Genomic DNA, 22,396 nt, shown 5'->3' with positions numbered 1-22,396 from the left:
ATGAATGAATGAGCCGGGCAGGGGCTCAGGCTTCGGAGAGAACGGGGGAGAGGGAGGGGATGGGGAGAGGGAGGATGACGCGAATGGGGCTGGAGTTGGGGGGGAGGGAGGAGGCTGCCCGGGGAGGGGGCGGACCGGGGGAGAGGAAGAGGAGAGAGGGGCTGGCCCTTTGGGGGGAGGGGGCTGGGGGGAGAGGAAGGCGACAGAGGGGCCGGCGCTTCGAAGCTCCCCTTAAGAGATCTGGACGCTGCTCTTTCCCCAGCCGGCTGCTTCCCTCCCTCCTCCCTCCTTGCCCCCCCCCCCCACTCCCTTTCTCCCCCTCCTTCCCTCCTTCCCGATTTCCCCGCCCCGCACGCTCCCCTCCCTCCCGCGATCACGCAACTTGTCCGCCCCATCCCCGCCTCCTCCCCTGCCTCGTCCGTGCGGGGAAGAGGCCGGATCGCGGGCGCGCTCGGGGGGCCGAGAAAACTTCCAGCTCCCTCCCGCACCGCCCCCCGCGCCCCGCATCCCTCCCGGACGGCCTGACCCTCGCAGCCCCGGACCCGGCAGGCTCCCACCGCGCGGGAGGGGGCGGGAAAGGACGGCCGGAGCCCCCCGCTCGTCCCCTCCGACCCCCGGGGGCCGCGGTCGGAGGTCCGGACGCATCCCGCCCCTCTGGGCCAGCCCAGATCTGGGGGTGGGGGCTCTCCACGCCGGACCGCCCTCCTCCTCCTCCTCCTCCTCCTCCTCCTCCAAGGAAGCAAACAAAACAACAACCACAGAAAGCCCACCGCCTTTTTTTTCTCTCCCCCCTCCTCTCTTCCTTAAAGAAAAAAGCCCTTCCCACCTTCCCATCCCAACGCAAACTAACCTCTGCAGGTATGTCTTCGCGGAAAGGCGCATCTGCCCGGCCCAGGCTCCCGAACAGCTGAGAAGCGCCGGTCTGACATGGAATAAAACCTTTCTGCCTTCCGACCGCCCCCTCCCCTTCCCCCCCCTCCCCCCCGGCCCGCTCGCCCCTGGTCCCTGATCCTCCCCCCCTCCCCCAGGGAGCCCCCCAACTTGCAGACCAGCTAAACGCGCCCCCCCCCCCCCCGGGCGCACGGAGCCCGGGTCTCCGGAGAGATTTTTGGGGGGCGCGGAGGGTGGGGAGGGGGGGAGGGGGGAGGGGACCGGCGCAGATGGACCGGAGGAGATGAAGATCTGAGCTCGGCTCTCCGAGACGTGACCATGTGGATTAAACAGCTTTTGGGAATCAGGTGAGAAGCCCCCCACGACCGGTGCGCGCGTCTCTAGTGGGGGGTGTGTGTCCGGGGAGGGGGCGAGGCGCGGGTGGGCTTCCGTGCGCTTGCTGGCATGTGCGTCTAGGCATGTGTGCAATTCCGTGTGCCCCGTTTTTATGTTCGGACGTCCTTTGGCCGGGGAGCGGGGGGGGGGGGGGTCCTCTGCTTGGAGGCGTGCGGACCCCGTCGTTGGGCGGGGATGGTCTCTCTCGGTTGCCGGATTGTACTTTGCAAACGCTCGGTACAGCGCTCTGCCCACAGTAAGCGCTCAATAAATGCGACCGGATGATGCGCGGGTGCGGGCCGGTGGCCAGCAGGTTCTCCGAGAGGACTTCAGTGATGCGAAATAAAGGGGAGCCCTAGCCGTTCCCCCCTCCCCGTTGTCCGTAGCCCGTGCGCCCACCTGAAAGGGTCGGGCATCCTAGGTTGGAGCCCGAAGCCCGCACTCAGGACGGGGAGGGGGACAGTCCTGCTCGCCTTCGGGAGATCCTGCTTTTTTGGGGTCCGGGGCGGCGCAGACCCCGGAGCCCCAGGCTCCGTTCCCGGACGGACAGAAGGCGGGCTCGGAGCTCGGGGGTCGTGGCCGGCTGCGCTCGGCCCGGGCGCCGGCCCGGAGCTGCGCAAAGTGGCGTCTCCCCGAGCTCCGGGAGAAAGGAGTCCCAGTTCCTGAGAAAACCCCCTCCCGATACCTCTCCTCTTTCTCATCCCGGGCCGGGGTCGGAGGGGGGAGGGGCGGCGGGGGCGGCTAACTCGAAAAGGGGCGTCCAAGACCAGCCCGGCTCCCTCCCTACCCCACCCCTTCCGTGGAGGGCGTCCCAGCCGTCCGAGACCGCGCTCCCCTTTCAGCGCACTGTTAACGACAATAAGCTTCACTGACTGACTGACGAGACCCCCACGTGCTTAACAATAATGATAATGATAACGGTATTTACGAAGCGCTCACTCTGGGCCGGGCACTGTACTGAGCGCGGGGGTGGATACGAGCAAATCGGGTTGGACACAGTGCCTGGCCCACGTGGGGCTCGCGGTCGCCAACCCCGTTTTCCAGATGAGGGAACTGAGGGCCGGAGAAGTGAAATGACTTGCCCAAGGTCACACAGAGCAGATAAGTGGAGGAGCCCGGGATTAGACTTCTGGAGGGGGAGGGCGTGCACATCCGGACAGGTGTGAGCGCCTCCGAGTACGGGCGGGCGGGTGCCCTTCCGTCTGGCCGGGTGCGCATCGGGATGTCGCCCTGCCCTCGCCTGCTCTTAAGCGTGCCAACCCGGCGGGGTGGAAGGGAGAAGGGCACCCGGGTGTGAGCGTCGGGCATTCGCATGTCCGTGGGCGCATCCGTCCGCGGGCACACCTGTCTTTGGGCAGGCCTCTGCCGGAGGGTGCGCGCCGAGATGGGCGCGGGCACCTCCGGAGGTGGGCGATCCCCTCGAAGGAACGAACGCAACGGAGCGTGGGTGCGCTCCCTTCTCCGTCTGGGCCTGGCTCTGGGCGCGCCTCCGTCGGCCTCACCTGGGTCCACATTCGTATGGCCGGCGACTCCCCTCCCCTCCCCCCGGACGACTGGTTCGGACCCAGCCGGATGCCCTCTCCACCTTTCCCGGGAACCCTCTCCGCCCGCGGGGAAACCTTTGCGCTTTCGGATCGACGCGTGGGGACCCGGGGAGAGCCGGGGCGCCCGTCTGTGTGTGTTTGTGCGTGTGTGTTTCGGGGGGAGGGGGGGGGGGACACGCTAGACGCGCCCGATCTGGACGAGCCCATCGTCGGATTTGGAAGGTTTTGTTCGGACGAAGCCCGTTGCCTTAGCAAACTCTGCCGGAAGCCCCCAGGGCCCCGGGGTAGGTCCGGCGGGGGCCGGGAGAGCCAAGCCTCCCGCGGGCCTCGGCGGGGGGGACAATGTGCCCATCGAGGACCCCTGCCCGGAGGGCCGTCCGGGAAGTCCGGGAGGTCCGGGATGCCATAGCGTCCGAGGGGAAAGGAGGCGAAACCGGGATGCTGGGATGTGCCTTTCCCAGCTCCATCCGCTGGGATGCAGTGCGCCGCCGCTCTGGGCGGGAGGAGAAGACAGAGACAGACAGAGACAGAGACAGACTGAGACATAGAGAGACGCAGACAGAGAGAGAGAGAGAGAGAGAGAGGGCGCTTGTGTGCGTCTGGTGTGTTTGTGTCTGCGTGGATGCGTGCGTTTGAGTTTGGGGAGATCGGCCGGGCAGGTAGCAACCGCCCCCCCCCGCTCCCCTCTTCTCTTCCCCCTGCTCGAGGTCCCGCAGAGTTGGACTCCAGGGTCAGCCTTGCCTCCGGACCATCCCCCCGCCTGGAAGCGGCCCTAACCCACCTGCCCCTTTCGTGCACACCTGGCTAGCGGGCCAACGAGGTGTCCGAAAAGACCCACCTGGAGCCGCCTCGGCCGCCTCCTGAAAGAGGGTCCCCGCTTCCCCCGGCCCCGGCCTTCCCCGAGACGCGCGGAGGGCAGGAGAGGGGCAAACGGCGAGCTCTGTTAGGTTGGCGACTGCTGGCCCTGCTTCTGCTCCTGCTACAGCGGTGCCCAAAGAGCAAAGGGTGGGGGGGCACAGTGGGGGAGGTCTTGGGGGGGGGGGTCTATTTGAGCCCCAGAGATGCTGCCCTGGCCGTCTCTCTGCTCCCGATTTGGCAACGGTACCCAGCTTCGGTTCCAGGTGCTCCCTTCCCTTCGCCTTTGTACGGTCCGGCTCTCCGGGAACTGTCCTCTAGCTACCGGGATTCAGGCCCTGACTCCGGGACCGCCTTTCCCTCCGGAGACATCCAGATCTTCGTACTGCTCCCGGGAGGCTCTTGGAACTGAGGTTTCCCTAAGGCCGCTACTCCTGCGTCCTACCGGGAGACCGGTTTCTCTTCTCTCCTTCACAGAGGGAAAATCCGGAGGCGAGCATCCTTTTTAGTGGCCTCCAACCCTTTAGATTTCCAAATGAAATCTACCTGGGAGATTTCTCCCGGGGAAATAGTCTCAGATGCGAATTATAAGAGCGGCTGGGGGGATTGGGGCCACAACCTATCCTCTCGCTTGACGTGAAAGTCGATGTTTATCTGTCGTTGGTCCGAGGATGGTTTTCGTCCGTCGAAGCGATGAAGGTCGACGTGCTGGATCCACATGAATGATATTCGTTTTCCCATTGAGAGTGCCTGTGTGTGATGGGATTGTAGCTGTTACGCGCTCTTCCTTGAACTTCCCAGGGCTAGCCGCCTTCGCGGTTTAAACGGCATCCCGGCAGACTGCTTAGCCTGTGACGGCCGATGTTATCGTTACCGAGAAGCGGCCTAAAACCGGGCTTTCGAGACCAGGGAAATTAGGAGGGCTGGTGGTCGGGAGGCATTCGAAGGACCCCCGGGTATAGATGCGTCAGGCCGATGAGCGAGAATGACCTGGTTAGGAGCTCAAGAGGGAGGGTGCGTTTAGTCTTTTCCGGTTCTGATTAGGTGGGTTTGGATTTGGCCTTTAATCAGAGTGAGCTAGAGAGAGACACAGAGAGAGAGAGGGTGAGGGGGGAGAGAGAGAAGAGAGTAAAGAGAGAGAAAGAGGAGAGGAGAAAGAGAGGGGGGAGAGAGAAAAGAGAGAGAGGAGAGAGAAAAGAGAGAAAGAGGAGAGAAGAAAGGGAGAAATGAAAGACCGAGAATGGAGATGCCAGATTCAGCAAAAGCATCAGGAGAAGAAGGGGGGGAGGATAAAGATGAGAAGAGGGAAGGAGAAAAGGAGGAGCAGAAGGTGGAGAGGAAGGAGGGAAGACTGATAATGGAGAGCTCCGTTCTAAAGGCTCTTTCCTCTTTAGCTTGAGGGGGAAAAAAACCACTTTGCTTTCCACCAAGGTATCTCTTTGCCTTGGGAGTTTGGCAAGTTTTGTTTGTCTAGAACGCTGTTCGGTTCGTATGCTCATTTTGAATAGTGACTTTACTCAGTAAGTGGTCCACGATCTCCTCGGCATCCAAGGCAGATTCATAAGATGCTTTTGTAGGGACAGTTAAAAATAATCACTGTTCTCATCTTAGCGCCTTTGAATAAGCTCTGTTTCCACCTGAAAAAATATATATATATATATTGCCGAGCGACGTTAGTCATACCGACCAATCTTGCTCGAGTATATGTGTGGAGGCCACTATGTGCAGATGAAAATGAGGTAGAGTAGAAGGGAATCTGTCACCGTTCTGTTCATCTGTAAATTCAGACGGCAGCTGGTACGGTACAGCTTGGCGCTGAAGGGTTGGGAGAAAGCCTTTCATCAACCAAAATTTTACTTCTAGTAAATCCAACACCCTCCGATTCCCAGCTAGCCGCTGCTGCTGCGGCTGCTGGTTGAATTGATTGCTTCTGGAATTCATCTGGTGTCACGGGCTATGATACTTATCAGGTGCAATAATACTTGAATAAATCCCACTTTTATGCAGTAGTTCAAAGCTTATAACGCTATCGGCCCAATCTCTCCTCTCTCTCTCCCCCTCCCCGTCTCTTTCTCCTGGGATGAATAACAGTAACATTAATACTGAACATATTTTATCGTCTGGCCTGGAATCATGTGCACAGTGTGATGGATGGGGACTAGGCATGGAGCTTTAGAATTCCAGAGATCACAAGCTGAAAAAGCTCAAAGCTTTTTAGAGTAACTCTCTAGGGCTTAAGAAAGAGAGAAAATCTTGCATCGTTTTCTCTGTCTCTCCCCCTCTGTCTTTCTCGAGCAGTCTGTCGTATTTATCGAGTGCTTACTGTGTGCAGAGCACTGTACTGACGCTTGGGAGAGCACAATATAGAGTAGATACGCTCCCTTCCCTCAAGTGGGTTACAGTCTAAAGGGGGAGACAGTCATGAATATTCATAAACAAATATACAACATCAATGCTGTGGGGCTGAGGGTGGGGTAAATAAAGGGTGAAAATACAAGTGCAAGGGCAACACGGAAGGAAGTGGGAGAGAGGAAATGAGGGCTTTTATCTCTCTCTCTGTGTCCCTATCTCTTCTCACTCCTCCACCTTTCTCTCTTCCTTCCTGTATAAATAATAATAATGATGATGGTATTTATTAAGTGCTTACTATGTGCCAGGCACTACAGTACTAAGCGCTGGGTGGATACAAGCAAATTGAGTAGAACATATACATGAGCACTTAATGAATGAATCGCTCCTTTCTCCACCCTATTTCCCCTTTCTATCCACATTAGCCCTTCCTTGGTTACTCAACCCCTTACAACCTTTCCATGAGCACTCCTGTACCTATCTTTTAACAACACTGTTGTTTCCTCCTACTTACAATTAATTTTGATATGTCTCCCCTATTAGGTAGCAAGTTCCTTGAGGGCAGTCTCCATCTCTACTATCTCTATTGTACTCTCCCAAGTGCTCAGTGCAGTGCTCTTTACAGAGTAAGCCCTCAATAGATTCCATTGATTGATTCATGGTATATTTTCTCGATGTTTTGCGACTGGGTAGTCGGATGGAATGAGACAAGACTGAGTGCCATCCTTGTCCCTTCAACCTTTTCAAACTCACAGACTAGGTGAGCAATTTGTTTGGCCCACGGTGAGTACAGGTGTGTGTTCACAGGTTAGTGAACCGATTCCAGGAATCACCCTCACATCCATGTCAACCTAAACGATGCTCTCTGCTGGCTGACATTTCAGAGAGTGTGAAATGTTCACCTGTTGACTTTGTTGGTTCTGCAACTTCTGCCGCTCACTTCTCTCAAAATCCAATTTATCCACCTGTGCATCCGACCCCGTCCCTTCACACCTTATCAAAGCACTTGACTCCTCCCTTCTACCCTCCCTGACCTCCATCTTCAACAGTTTGCTTGTCAGTTACCTCTTCCCTACTGCTTTCAAACAAGCTCACGTCTCCCCTGTTCTGAAGAAAATCCCCACGTTTCCCTCCGGCTATTGTCTCGTCTCCCTTCTACCATTTTCTCCAGACTCCTAGAGTGATTGTCTACACCCTCTGTCTCAAGTTCTTCTCCTCCACTTCTCTCCTTGACCCCCTCCAATCTAGCTTCCTTCCCCTGCACTCCACAGTAACTACCTCTCAAAGGTCACAAATGATCTCCTTCTTGCCAAATTCAATGGCTTCTCCTCCAACCTAATCCTCCTCGACCACTCAGCTGCCTTTGACACTATCGACCACCTCCTTCTCCTGAAAACCTTAGTCCAATTAGTTGAATCTTAGCTTCACTGACATCATCCTTTCCTAGTTCTCATCATATTTCTCTGGCAGCTCATTCTTACTCTCATTCGTGGGCTCCTCCTTTGCCTCCCACACCGTAACTCTGTCCCTCAAGGTTCATTTCTCGGTACCTTTCTCTTCTCCATCTACATCCACACCCTTGGAGAACTCATTCACTCACATGGCTTCAACTCTATGAAGACGATTCCCAAATCTACACCTCCAACCCTGATTGCTCTCCCTCTCCACAGTTCTGCATTTGCTCCTACTTTCAAGACATCTCTAATTGGATGTCCTGCCGCCACCTCAAATTTAACATGTCCAAAACAGGACTTCTTATCTTCCAACCCCTACCTTGTCCTCGCTCTGACTTTTCTATCACTGTATACAGCACCACCTTCCTTCCTGTCTCACAAGCTTGAAACCTTGGTGTTATATCTAAAATTCTATTTATTTATATTGATACCTGTTTACTTGTATTGATGTCTGTCTCCCCCCCAGCTAGAATGTGAGCCCGCTGTGGGCAGGGATTGCCTCTCTTTGTTGCTGAATCGTACTTTCCAAGTGCTTAGTACACTGTTCTGTACACAGTAAGTGCTCAATAAATATGACTGAATGATTGAACGATCCTTGACTCATTTCTATCATTCAACCCACATATTCAATCTATCGCTAAATCCTGGCAGTACAACCTTCATGGCATTGCTAAAATCCTCCTTTTCCTCTCCTTCCAAACTGCCAGGTTATTCCAGTCACTTATCCTTTCCCGCCTTGATTACTGTAACAGCCCTTTTGCCAAGCTCCCTGCCTCCCGCCTCTCCCCACTCCAGTCCATACTTCACCCTACTGCCCAGAACATTTTTCTACAAAAAAACTTCAATCCATGTTTCCCCACTCCTCAAGTACCTCCAGTGGTGGCTCATCCACTTCCACACCAAAGGGAAACTCCTTGCCCCCTCCTAGCTCACCTCACTATTCTCCTACTACAAGCCAGTCTGCCCACTTCACTCTAATGCCAACCTAGACATTGTACCTTGATCTTGTCTATCTCACTACTGACCTCTTGCCCACATCCTGCCTCTGGCCTGGAGCACCATCCCTCTTAATATCCAACAGACCATTACCCTCCCCATCTTCAAAGCCTTACTGAAGGCACGTCTTCTCCAGGAGACCTTCCCTGACTAAGCCCTCATTTTCCTTTTCCCACTCCCTTCTGGGTCACCCTGATTTTCTCCCATTACTCACCATCCCTTCAGCACCATAGCATTTATGTACATATCTTTCATTTACATTATTGTTGGCCTCCCACTCTAGACTGTAAACTCATTAGGTCAGGTGAGGTGTCTGTTATATTGTACTCTCCTAAGTGCTTAGCGCAGTGCTCTGCACAGAGTAAGCTCTCAATAAATGCGATTGACAGATTGCCATTCCGGCTGTGTGTGTGTGTGTGTGTGTGTGTGTGTTACATAACAAGCCCCTGTTTAAAAGAAGTAACAGCTAAATTTTCTTCAAAGGGTAACAAGTCAGTAGAGACCCGATTGATGAAAAGATTAGCTCAGCAAGCCAAATATATCCTTGATCTAGATTTTTGTATTTGAAGTCTGGCTCGAGAGAGGCTTCATCTTTCCCCATGCCATTGATATGCATATATGGACCCAGCAAGGGAGATCTAGTTGGGATTCCAGGCAAAATAATCAAACTTTCAAGGGATGGATACCGGCCCGAATGTACCCAAGCGGAAAAGTCGCCCGTGGGTTTCTCCAGAAGTGCAAACATCAAGGGGCAGAGGAGAGGTTAGGAGACTTGAATCAGGATTGGAAAAAGGCAACGTTTGACATCAAAAGGGCTGTGAGTGGTCTTATAGTTACAAGATTGATTTAGCACTTACCATGTGCCTAGCAAGAGAATAATAATAATACGGTATCTTTAAAGTGCTTGCTATTTTCCAGGCACTGTTCTAAATGCTGGGATAGATATGAGATAATTGAGTTGGACACAGTCTGTCCCATACAGGTTCATAGTCTTATTCCTGATTTTGCAGATGAGGTAACTGAAGCACAGAAGTGAAGTGATGTGCCCAGGGTCATACAGCAGGCAAGTGGTGGAGCTGGGATTAGATCCCAGGTCCTTCTGACTCCCAGAACTGTGATCCCTCCACTTGGCCCAGAGAATCAGATTAGACCCTGTTCCTAACCTGCCAAAGGCCCCCCGTCCAAGACTTGAGAAAAGCAGGTAGCTTATCCCCATTTTTCAGCTTGGAAAAAGAGGTCCAGAGAGGGTTTTTTAAATTAATATTTGTTAAGTACTTACTATGTGCTAGGTACTGTACTAAGATCTGGGGTAGATATAACTTAATCAGGTTGGACACGGTCCATGTCTCACATGAAGCTCACAGCCTTAGAGTCCCCATTTTATAGATGAGGGAACAGAGGCACAGAGAAGTTAAGTGGCTTGCCCAAGGTCACACAGCAAAGTAGCAGAGCTGGAATTAGAAACCAGGACCTCCTGACTCCCAGCCCAGTGCTTTTTGACACTAAGCCGTGCTGCTTCTCCAAGTTCAAGTGACAAGCACCTCAAGGGAGTTTTTGCCAAGCGGAGGAATATTTTTCAATAGCTGACAGCAGTGAGGAAGATGGTTCCAAGTGAAGTCCTTGGTTTGGTTTCCTAGCCCGGTGAACGAGCTCTTTAGGAGGTAGGTTGGTGTGACAGGTGGGTTTCCGCTCAAAACAGACTTCTTGGAATGAAACTTAAAATCTTACGGCAGATGGTCCTGTTGCGTGGTGAGAAAACTACTGGACTCCAGGCTGCTTAACCACTTCTCCAGGGGTCTGAGAGAGTGAACACGCCTCCAGACTGTGAGTAAAGGCTGGGAAATAAGAATACCCTGAATATATATACACACATAGCACTTTATTTTCCCGAAGCGCTTTCCAGTCAGTTATCCATTTTTTTCCTCCCACCAGCAGGGAGAGGGCAGATATCACTGTCCCCATTTTACAGATGAGGAAATGGAGCCCCAGTGAGGGTGACCTGTTCAAGGTCACAAAGCAGGTTGGTGGCAGAGCTGGGACTAGAACCTGGCTCTCCTGATTCCCAGTTCCAGGCTCTTAATGCCTCTCTAAGGAATTTATAAGGACCAAACTCAAGTTATATGTCCCTTGGAGTTTTAGAAACCCACAAATTCTCCAGAGTAAATGAAAGAGGATCACTCCATTTCAAGGGGCACGGAGCAGAGAAAAGAGGTTTATCTGCCCAGACGGGAAGTCCAGTTCCTAGGGGATCTTTATGTGTTTCAGAAGTCACGTTTTAGGCTGTTGTTTTTTTTCCAGCCCACTGTCTTGGGGAGTGTGATGGATTGAACCGACACCATCAGCTTTGATGGATCTCCACTCCAGTGAGGTGCTACTGAAAAATGCTGATTAAATTTGGGTGGGGGAGAGCTGGAAACTCAATCTTCCCTGCCTGCACTTAACTGCCTGTACCCACCCCTATCCTTCAACAATAATTTGCGATTCTCTCAGATTCCTCCATCAACAAGAGCTTGCACCAACAGGACCCTCCCTCCCTCCCCCCCATTTCCAGTACGTCTCTGTGGCCCTGCCGTCCATGCATAAAGACTCTCCAATAAAGTGCTGCTCTGCCACACCTCCTTAGAGGGGACCACCCCCTCCCCAAAGGTGATTATCTCCATCAAGACCTCACGTGTTTGGAATAGTCAGAAAACCGAATGAGGCTTTTTCCACTTATTGCGTCTCTCGCTTTGGAGAAGGAAAGATTAGAGTGTATTCTCTGTGTTCATCGGAGACACAGAGACCCCAGAGAACAGACAAGAGAGACCCCAGAGATCAAAAACCCTACAGACCAGGTACGACACTACAGCCATGCCTTACCCACTGCCTTCCTATGTTAGGGCTGGCTCTCACCCTTCAAAGCCCCCGGGGCTGGGTGCCTTGGCTTTGGAGCTGGTTGGGGGGGGGGGTTCCTTTTTGAAAAGGGCACAACCGAGGCCTCAACCTAGGGGCCAAATGTCCCACGAAAGCCACTGGAGGGGCGCAGAGCTTTTAATAATAATAATGTTGGTATTTGCTAAGGCCTTACTATGTGCCAAGCACCATCCTAAGCGCTGCGGGGGGATCCAAGGTCACAAAGTGGTCCCACTTAGGGCTCAGTCTTCACCCCCATTTTCCAGATGAGGGCACTGAGGCCCAGAGAAGTGAAGTGAGGAGGCCCACCTCCTCACCGTCCCCTGTTCTCGCCTAGCCCGCCGTCCACCCCAGGCCCAAGTCCTCCCGCTGTCCTGGAATGCCCTCCCTCCTCACCGCCGCCAAACTCTCTTCCCCTCTTCAAAGCCCTACTGAGAGCCCACCTCCTCCAGGAGGCCTTCCCAGACTGAGCTTCCCCTTTTCCCTCTGCTCCCTCTGCCCCCCTTCACCTCTCCTCAGCTAAGCCCCCTTCCCCCCCCTTTCCCTCTGCTCCTCCCCCTCTCCCCTCAGCACTGTGCTCATTTGTATATATTTTTATTACCCTATTTATTTTGTTAATGAGATGTGCATCCCCTTGATTCTATTTATTGCTATCGTTTTTGTTTGTCTGTCTCCCCCAATAAGACTGTGAACCTGCCCAAGGGCGGGGACTGTCTCTATCTGTTGCCGAATTGTACATTCCAAGGGCTTAGTACAGTGCTCTGCACATAGGAAGCGCTCAATAAATACTATTGAATGAATGAATAGGGCTGGGATAAATTTGGATTTATACTGGGGGGACAGGCATGAGAGAGACTGGGATTATTTAGAACTAAGGGAAAGAGGCAGGAATCATTCAGTGGCGTGACCTAGCAGAAGAGCGTGTGTCTGGAAGTCAGGAGGACTAGTCCCAGCTCTGCCACTGGGCTGCTGGTTGACCTTAGGAAAATTCACAACCCCTCTGAGGCCTAAATTTCCTCCTTTGTGAAGTAGGAATAGATTACCTGTTCTCCCTCCCTCTTGGACTGTGCCCAGTCTAATTACTTTATATCTTCCACAGTGTTTGGCTTAGAGTTAGCACTTAATAAATATCACAGTTCTCTTATTCCTGAAGGGTGGTTTGACGAATTTACGGTCTTGAATTTCATAGGGTTGATTTTTTTTTAAATGGTATTTGTTAAGCACTTATTAGGTGCCATTCACTGTATTCAGTGCTGCATTAACTTTTGTGTTAAAAAGGGGCAGGGTGTCCAGCTGAAGAAATAATAATAATATCGGTATTTGTTAAGCGCTTACTCTGAGCCAAGCACTGTTCTAGGCACTGGGGTGGATACAGGGAAATCAGGCTGTCCCATGTGAAGCTCACAGTCTTCTCCCCATTTTACAGATGAGGGAACTGAGACACCGAGAAGTGAAGTGACTTGCCCAAAGTCACAAAGCTGACAGGTGGCAGATCCAGGATTAGAACCAATGATGTCTGACTCCTAAACCTATGGTCTTTCCACTGAGCCACACTGCTTCTCTGCCAAATCACTGTTTTAAGCGTTGTGGGGGGATACAAGGCGATCAGGTTGTCCCACGTGGGGCTTACAGTCTTCATCCCCATTTTACAGATGAGGTCACTGAGGCCCAGAGAAGTGAAGTGACTTGCCCAAAGTCACACAGCTGACAAGCGGCGGAGCCGGAATTAGAACCCATGACCTCTGACACCCAAGCCCGTGCTCTTTCCACTGAGCCACGCTGCCGAAAGGACTATTAAGGGCTATTTAAGAGGAAGAAATCCAACTTGTAAAAGACTCAGAGAAGCAATCTTGACTAGCGAATAGAAGTATGTGACTGGGAATCAGAAGGACCAGGTTTCTAATCCCAGCTCCACCACCACTTCTCTGCTTTGTGAGTTTGGGCAAGTCACTTAATTTCTTCATGCCTCAGTTACCTCACCTATAAAGTGGAGATTAAGACCATCAGCTCCATGTGGGACAGGGACCGTAGCCAACCTGTTAAACTTGTATCTACCCCAGTGCTTAGTACAGTGCCTGGCATATAATAAGTGCTTAACAAATACCATAAAAAAGACCCTGAATTCCCCATTTAATACCCAACATGTACTGTCCTTCAGAAGATTTCTCTCCTGTAGAGGATAATAATGACGGTAATTATTAAACATTCACTCCATATCAGGCACTGGGGTAAATACAAATTTCTAAATTAGGAAGCAGATCCAGTCGGAGTAATCAGTCGATCGATGATATTTATCAAGTACTTTACTAAGTGCTTTGATGAGTAAAATACAACAGAATTAGGAGACACAATTCATGCCCAATAGGAGTTTACAGTCTAAAGTAATAGTTAGTAGTAGCCATTTGTACCAGCTTAGTAAATTATGCTATAGTAGGCACTTTGGAACAGAATAAAGGTCTAACACAGTCCTTGCCCACAAGAAGTTTACTACTGTGGAGGAAAGCAAAGCAAAAAATGCTTAGCACTAGACTAGTCAAAATAAATAAATTGAAGGGACATGTAGATATTAATGTTAGGGAGGGGGAAAATATATTTATGAGTGCTGGAGTTGGCTGAAGGGATGACATAGCTTAAGATGTTGGGAAATAAATCCGGAAAAGCTTGTTGGAGGAGGTGGAGTTAAAGGATGGGATTTGACTGTAGGGAGAGGTGTCGCCTCTCTTCGGGGGAAGGAGGGAGTTCCAAGCCAGAGGTAGAGGCAGAAGTGTCAAGAGGAACGAATAATTAGAAGTTTGCTTTGGGAGAGTGAAGACAGCGTTTTGGGGAAGAGAAGGTGAAAAGAGAAAGTAGGTAAAGGTGGGGCTAGAGAAGGAACTGGAAATCATTTGTGAAGAGTTCTTGTTTGATGAGAAGAGACTTGGGGAGCCAGCTGAGGGTTTTGAGGAGAGGAGAGATGTGGTGAAGCCATGCTTCAGGGAGATGAACCAGGAAGCACTGTGGAGTATCCACTGGAGAGGGGAGAGGCTGGAGGCTGGCAGGCCAGTGAGGAGGCTAATGCAGTAGTCTAGCCATGGCAAGCCTGGAGCTTGTAACAGGGTGGTAACAGTTTGGGTGGAGAGGAAGGGGCAGACTGGGGAGACATAGTACTGGAAGAAGCGGCAGGATTTGGTGGTGGACTGGATGTGAGAAATGAATGATGCCTCAGACTTGAAGATGACGTTGAGGTTTCCAGCTTCTGGATGGAGAGGATGGTGGTGTTGTCTACTGCCATGGGAAAATTAGGGGGAGGAATGGGCGTAGGGGGATAGATGAGGAAATAGTTATGTTCTAGACTTGTTGAGTTTGAGATATCTGCAAGGATTTACAAGTGGAGTTGTCCCGGAGGCAAGAGGATATGTGACATACATATCTGATACGTCAGGTCAGATGAGAGGTCAGGGCCACAGAGAGAGATCTGGGAGTCATCCAAAAAGAGGAGGAAGCTCAGTACCAGGTCATGGGTAGGGGATGCAAGATCATCAGATCGGGGACAGTCCCTGTCTCACATGAGTGCTTAGAACAGTGCTTGGCACATAGTAAGCCCTTCACAAATACCATTATTATCATTAATATTATTATTAAAGAGGAGAGCTCTGAGTGTTTCTCCCTTAGTCCACTAGATGGTGGGGTGGAGGGGGTGGGGAGAGCAGGATTCCAGGCCGCATGATATGCAGGCTAGAGGGGTGGGAAAAGAGGAGATTGGAGAAGGTTTGGAGTCACCCCCAAAGCAAGAACTGGGTTTAGAGAACTTCCCACTGATGTGGAAAAAACCATGTGAAAGCACCTCAACTGGACAAAGAAGGCGTTTCCTTGGAGTCCATGGCTGGAGCCAGGAATGCGGTGGGGCAAGTTATGGAAGTTACGATAAAACCACGTGGCTGCTTCTGACATCTGATGCTTGGAATTAAACTGCAAGCAAAATGTGATGCGTGACATGGGGAAGCCTCAGCTCTTTAAGCGGAGTCATCTGAAAACTCCCCAGGCCTTTGTTTCTTGTTACGAACTTACTATCTGACAGGCGCCGTACTAAGCACCGAGGTAGATACAAGTTAATCAGGTTGGACACAGCCCACGTCCCACTTAGGGCTCACAGTCTTAGTCCCCATTTTAAAGATGAGGTAATCGAGGGAGAGAGAAGCGAGGAGACTTGCCTGGGGTTACACAATAAACAAGTGATGGAGGCATGATTAGAACCCAGGTCTTCTGACTCCCAGACCCATGCTCTATCCTCTAGACCATCCTGTATCTGGGGTTGTTTTTACTCTGGTTTTCTCTTTTGGGAGGCCTCCTCACATTGATTATGCCTTAGCCCAAACATAGCCTAGATTTCTGGCTCAGCTCAGAGGGCTTTAATTTAGGACACTAACTTTGTGCCCCAGTGCAAAAATTGCAATTAGCAGGATGACTCACCGGTGTCATGTGAGTTTGGTTATTTCAAAGTAATCATTATTTTATTCCTGCAAATCTCCTTATTTTCCAGTGAGAATGGGGGTTCTTCTCAAGTCTCCCAAGAGATCAGCGAGCCTCGTCCTCCCCATTTTACAGATGAGGAACCTTGAAGCCTCTTTACGGACTTTCTGGACTTTGGGGAATAGCTTTTTGCCTCACTAATCTACATCCATTAACATTATTTCTAAATATCACTCAACATGTCACTACATTCCTCTAAAACCTCCAATCAATCAGCCCTATTTATTGAGCACTTATTGTGTGCAGAGCACTGAACTAAGTGGTTGGGAGAATACATTCCCTGCTCCTCTTTCCATGAATCAAGCAGAAACACCTGACAGTTGGCTTCAGGACTCCACCATTCCTCCCCTTACATATTGGCTCTCTTCACATACAGCTCTCCAGTCCGTATTCCTCCTTCCTTCCAAGATCACTTTGATTCTGGGGAGGTCAGTCTTGATTCTCCTGCCAGTCATCGCTCCTTCTCTCTGTTTCCTCCTTTTGGAGCTCCTTTCATCCCCTACCTATCTCCATGAATGCTGCTTTCCTCATCTTCAAAACCTCCTGAGATCTCCCATCCCGCAGGAAGCCTTCCTGGATAAACTCTCCACATCCTAAATCACAGCAACCCTACAGACACTCTTTGCATTTCTGAATTTAAGCCGTCTTCAATAATTATGCATATATGCCTTTCCAATCTTGTATCTCCCTCAGCGCTTAGAAGAGTGCTTGGCCCAAAGTAAGTGCTTAACAGATACCATTATTACTATTATTATTAATAATCTAGTTCATCTTCATTTGGGTTATTTCTGAGTCTGTTCTTTCACTGTTTGTAAATCGTTTGCATCTGTCTGTCTCCCCCAATAGACGGTTAGCTATTATGTCTTTTTTGCAGGCTATATCTTTTTTGGTTTTGGCGTTCAACCCGAAGCACTCGTGGCTCACTGGAAAGAGCACGGGCTTTGGAGTCAGAGGTCATGGGTTCGAACCCCGGCTCTGCCACTTGCCAGCTGTGTGACTTTGGGCAAGTCACTTAACTTCTCGGTGCCTCAGTTCCCTTATCTGTAAAATGGGGATGAAGACTGTGAGCCCCACGTGGGACAACCTGATTCCCCTGTGTCTACCCTAGCGCTTAGAACAGTGCTCGGCACACAGTAAGCGCTTAACAAATACCAACATTATTATTATTATTATTATTATTATTATTATTACAGTGCTCTGCATACATTAGGTGTTCAATAAATACTAAAATTAGTTGACTGACTTTAGGTAGTTCTCCCAGAAAACCAGCTCTCCCAATTTGGGGTAGAGGCATGACAGGACAAAGCATCAATCAGGAGAGGCATTAATCTGGATCCATTACTGATACTCTGAGCATATCCCCTTATCAATCAATCAGTGGTATTTATTGAGCACTTACAATGGGCAGGTCACTTTTCTGAGTGCTTGGGAGAGTACAGTACAACAGAATTATCAGACATGTTTCAATAGTTTATTCATTCAATAGTATTTATTGAGTGCTTACTATGTGCAGAGCACTGTACTAGCGTTTGGACTGTACAAATCGGTATCAGATAGAGACAGTCCCTGCCCTCTGACGGACTTACAGTCCAATCGGGGGAGACAGACAGACAAGAACAATAGCAATAATAAGCTTATAATAATAAGCTTAGTTGTACTTTTCTCTCCACAGAAGGGAAGGAGAGTTGTAAGAAGAATTTCCTGTTAGGCAGCCTTCCTTATGTTTCAGGGATCGTGTATACAAGACAGGGTTAAAATATAAGAAGCCCCACTGATCTCCTTGAAAAAGAATGGTATTTACAAAGTGCTTATTTTATTCCAAGGCACTTTCTGAGCCTCAGATTCCTCGTGTGTAAAATGGAGATCTGCTCTTTCTTCCTCTTACGTTATGAGCCCCCGATAGGACAGAGACCATGTTTGTTCTGTTTATTCTCATCTGTTTATTCTCTCTCTTGCTCAGTGCTTAGCACAATCCCTGGTCCTGCCAGGGGATTAGCTAGACTCTGGTTTGAATTGGGCATTGGAAGTGGCCCCAAGGAGTTAGACCCGCATTTCCCCCTGTGGGATTTAACCCAGGGATCCTATAGGATCCATCCGCAGTGTACGGAAGCCTAATATTCCTCTGTCTCCTGTCCGTTCTTTTGCTAGGCTTGGCACGCCGTCAGCCTCGATTGAAGTCATCTGTCAGCCAATGGGTCATGTACAGAAAATATTTTTAGATTACACTTCACAGTGAGCTGCCACTTTACCCCCCCCCCATTTGCTCTTTGCCCTCTGGGGCTCGGCTCTTTGGGTTGAGAGAGAGTACAAGGGCAAGCGTGAGAAGTTGCGTGACCTAATGGCTAGAGCATAGGCCTGGGAGTCAGAAGGACTTAGGTTCTAATCCCGGCTTTACCGCTGATCTGCTGTGTTGACTTTGGGCAAGTCATTTCACTTCTCCGTGCTTCCGTTCGGTCATCTCTAAAGTGGGGATTAAGATTGTGAGCACCGCCTGGGACGGGGACTGTGTCTAGCCTGATTAGTTTGCATCTGACCCAGTGCTGAGTACGGTGGCTGGCACGTAGTAAGCACCCAACAAATATCGCAATTATTAATCACAATTATTAGGCATCTTGAGGTCCGAAATCTTGTCTTCCCACTCTACCAGTCGCTGAGTACAGTGCTCTGCATACAGTAAGCACTCAATAAATGCCATCGACTGTTTGATTGACTGGGCTGCACAAGCCACCGGCACCATCATCAACTCTGACATTCCTGATGGGAGAATCCATCCTCATCACGTTTCAAGAACGCCTCTTGGCCTTTTTCTCTATTTGTGATATTACAGCTTGGAAAGCAAAATATTCCCTCGTGAGAGGAATCACGAAACTTTCTCTAGGAAATGAAATCACCCTTTTCTCAATCAGTGACTAGGTAAACAACTGTCCCAGGCAATAATCAGGGCTATTCAAGACAAAATAGGTTAATTTGATCATTGATGCTGTGGTTCAGAGCTAGGGCAGCTGAAATGCTCACCTCCATTCTCAGTTCACTTCTCATTTGCTTTGATTTGGAGACTTTTGAAAACTCTTCTCGCCTTTGCTTCTGGCTATCATAATTGTCCTCCAAACACCCCTGGGTTCATAATCAAATATAAATGCCAAGCTGCAGGTTCAATTTCCCAAGTAGTTCACAAAAAGCCATTTTGCCGAACAGAGAAGAAATTGAGATCTGATCGTCTCGATATTTCCTGGCCAGGTAAATGGCATTTTCCATTGTTCATGAGTCTTTAGAGTGATGCCATTGTCAGTTTCTAAAGGGAAAGTCAAACTCTGAGCCTCTTTGGTCGCCTTCTCATTGCCAAAGCTTCCCAAGAAAGAGCCAGAAGAACATATAGAGACGAGATGGCCATTCGGCTTTCCCAGCTCATGGAGTAGCATTTCACCACTTAGTGAGAAGAACATTAAAAAAAAAAAAAGAAAAAAGAACATCATCGTAAGGAGCAGTTGAACAGTTTTTCTACTTTGCTTTCTTTGGGCCTTAAAGAAAAAAGATGGCATTGTAAGTAACTGTCTAAAAAAAAAAAAGACATATCTCCTGCTGAGCACCGAGGTGCCTTTTAGAACTCAATATTGTTCAGGGAGCCAATTATGCAAAAGAAGAGTAAGCATATTTATGCTTAATAGTGGATTTCACCTCTCAGGGAATGAAGATGGAGTGGGTCCATTAGCTAATCGAGCCCAGGGTGCCTCCACCTTTGTGTTTTTGAGAGTTTCACTCAAGTAGAGCTTGGTCTCTGTCCAATTTCTATCTAGTCCCTTTCCTTCCTGGACAGAGATACCTCAGCCCTCCTGTGTACTGCTCTATATATTCATTTGTTTTGGGTGTGGTCATTATTCATCTTGGTTTTCACCTGTTTTACCCTCAGGATACGTATACCTCTGTGTGCCCTCCACCGTGAGCCGCACGCAGATCAGCCTACTGGCTCACGGAACTCCCTGTCACAATAGGGAGATGAGTGGCAGGGACCAGAGTGCGAGGGATACTGCTGGAGTCGTCATCACTGGGTTCGGTTCCTTCGTGCAGGTTCTCAGCTTTTGTTCTCCATGGCTGGTTCCATCATTCGACCACTTACAATTTAGTAAGCCTCCGGTGGGCAGGGTACGACTATTTCCCCGGGGCCCTAGTACACACTGTCTGAGCTCATTAAATACTGGTGACGGGAGGCCACAGTGAAGGGTACTGGTTGGACCGGAAGTGTGGGTCTCCAAAAGGGCAGCCAGCATGTGGTTCCTTCAAGGGAAGCAGCGTGGCCTAGCAGATGGAGTACAGGTCTGGGATTTAGAAGGACCTGGTTTCTAACCCGCCTCTTGTCTGCTGTGGGACCTAGGGCAAATCATTTCACTTTTCTGGGCATCGGTTCACTCGTCTGTAAAATGGGGATTAAGACTCTGAGCCCTGTGTGGGACAGGGACTGCCTAACCTGATTTGCTTGTAACCACCCCAGCGCTTGGTACAATGCCTGGTACAGAGTAAGCGCTTAACAAATACCATAGGTATTATTAATAATAATGATATTAATAATATAATAAAAATAATACTGACTCAGCTGCCTATTTGCTGGCTGACCTTTGGCAAATCAGTTAACTTCTTGTGCCTCAGTTACCTCATCTGTAAAATGGGGATTAAGATTGTGAGCCCTCTGGGGGACAGGGACTGTGTCCAACCTGATAATTTGTTTCTACCTTGGTGCTTAGAACAGCGCTTGACACATAATAAGTGCTAACAAATACCATCATTATTATTATTATTAACAGTCCTGGACTGCAGGGCTAACCTGGGAATGACACTGCTAGTGAGCTTTGGTTCTGATACAAGAAAAGAGATCTACTGAGCACACCCTGGGTACAATGCATTGTGCTAAGCACTTAGGAAGGTATAACAAAACCAAGCGACGTGTTCTCTGCCCACAAGGAACTTACGCGCCAGTGGAAGAGCTCACTCTTAGAGTTCTTCTCTTGGCTGAAAGTTCCCTGTTGGCAGAGAACATGCCTATCAACTCTACTGTGTTGTTTTCCCCCAGATGCTTAGTCCAATGTCCTGGACACAGCAAGGGTTCAATAAATATCATCTACTGTTTGATTGACCGGGAGAGCTAGAAGATGGCCCAAACATGGTGCCCAGTGGAAAGGGAGAAAGAGAATCGGAATACCTCTTCCACAGTGGTTTAAGCGGAAGCCTAGATCGGGGGTTCCAACTTCTGAATGCTGTTGTTCATTCAGTCGTATTTATGAAGTGCTTACTGTGTGGTGGGTGGAAGGGCTCCAGTTGTCCTCCTCCTCCTCCCACACCTCACTCCCCGCACCTTCTAGCTTTGCTCTCTGGAATAGAAGGTGATAGAACCGGAGAGGGTTTACCCTGGAGATTTTCAGGTTCTGGGGCTTCCCCAGAGAGTCTCTCTCACTTCCCACCCATCCCCCCCACACACATTCCAACTTTCAGGACAGGTTTTAAAGAGATCACGTTGAAAGCACAGAGGAGCATGTGCATGTCTGTACTCCTTCCTTCTCTAGTGCAGAACTGGGACCTGGAGGAAATAGCTTGCTGGCTCCAAGCTCCAGGCACCAGGCTCCATCCAGGGCCCCCTAACCACCGGGCCAGGGGCTGGAGAGCCATGACCCATGGCCGCGTGAGAGAGAGGTGATCACAGACTCCTGAAATTAGTAGTGGTTTGGGGGGAGGGACAGGAGAATCAAAGGTCCTGGACAGCCAGGTCTATGTTCTGACCATGACATCCTAAGTGGTCATTTTCCTGTTTAGCAATCAGGGGTCTCCAAGTTGACCCTTTTCTCTTCCACCCCCATCTCCTTCCCCATGCATATATTTTCCAGGTTTGGCCCCAATTCATATATTTTCCAGGTTTGGTGATAATGAGCATGGAAAAGGCTAGGAGCAGTATGGCCTAATGGCAAGAGCACAGGCCTCTTGGTTCTCGTCCCGGCTCTGCCTCTTGCCTGCTATGTGATCTTGGGCATGTCACTTAACTTCTCTGTGCCTCAGTTCCCTCATCTGTAAAATGGGGATTCATTACTTGATCTCCCTCCTACTTAGATTGTGAGCCCCATGTGGGACATGATTATCCTTTTTCTATCCCAGTGCTCTGTACAATGTTTGGCTTATAGAAAATGTTAAACAATGATCAAAAATATTATTATGAGTCTTAATATCCCAGGTATTCCTGGGTCTCATAGTCCCTTAGATGGAGTGTGCACCCTGGAAGCCTCCTCATTCCCCAGTGCACATGCTCCAAAACCTGAGATTACAAGTCTGGGCTCCTCTGGAGCTTGGCCAAACCTTCTTCTTTATGAAAGAGATCCACATTCATTCAGCCTTTGGTGAGAGCCAAGGTCCCCAGAATACTGTCGACAGACCTCCTCCCTCCATGGTCTAGTGGATAGAACACGGACCTGGGAGTCAGAAGGACCTGGGTTCTAAACCCGGCTCTGCCATTCGTTAGCTGTGAGACCTTGGGCAAGTCACTTAAGCTCTCTG

At 50.2% G+C, this 22,396-nt stretch overlaps 1 protein-coding gene across 3 annotated transcripts in view; it reads left to right on the top strand.

Annotated features, from left to right (window-relative positions):
• The first annotated feature begins 1,140 nt into the window (after positions 1 to 1,140).
• The window catches only part of AJAP1 (adherens junctions associated protein 1), a 201,808-nt gene continuing 180,552 nt past the window's right edge, over positions 1,141 to 22,396 (top strand). For all 3 annotated transcript variants that reach the window (XM_029065537.2, XM_029065534.2, XM_029065538.2), the window contains exon 1: positions 1,141 to 1,238. In XM_029065537.2, the coding sequence (XP_028921370.1) occupies positions 1,210 to 1,238 (29 nt within the window). In that variant the 5' untranslated portion in view covers positions 1,141 to 1,209. The remainder of the gene's footprint in view (positions 1,239 to 22,396) is intronic.

The sequence above is a fragment of the Ornithorhynchus anatinus genome, chromosome 5 (genome assembly GCF_004115215.2).
Source record: "Ornithorhynchus anatinus isolate Pmale09 chromosome 5, mOrnAna1.pri.v4, whole genome shotgun sequence".
NCBI classification, from domain to species: domain Eukaryota; kingdom Metazoa; phylum Chordata; class Mammalia; order Monotremata; family Ornithorhynchidae; genus Ornithorhynchus; species Ornithorhynchus anatinus.
The sequence above is the reverse complement of the archived record's forward strand: the minus strand, read 5'-3'. Positions and strand labels throughout refer to the sequence as shown.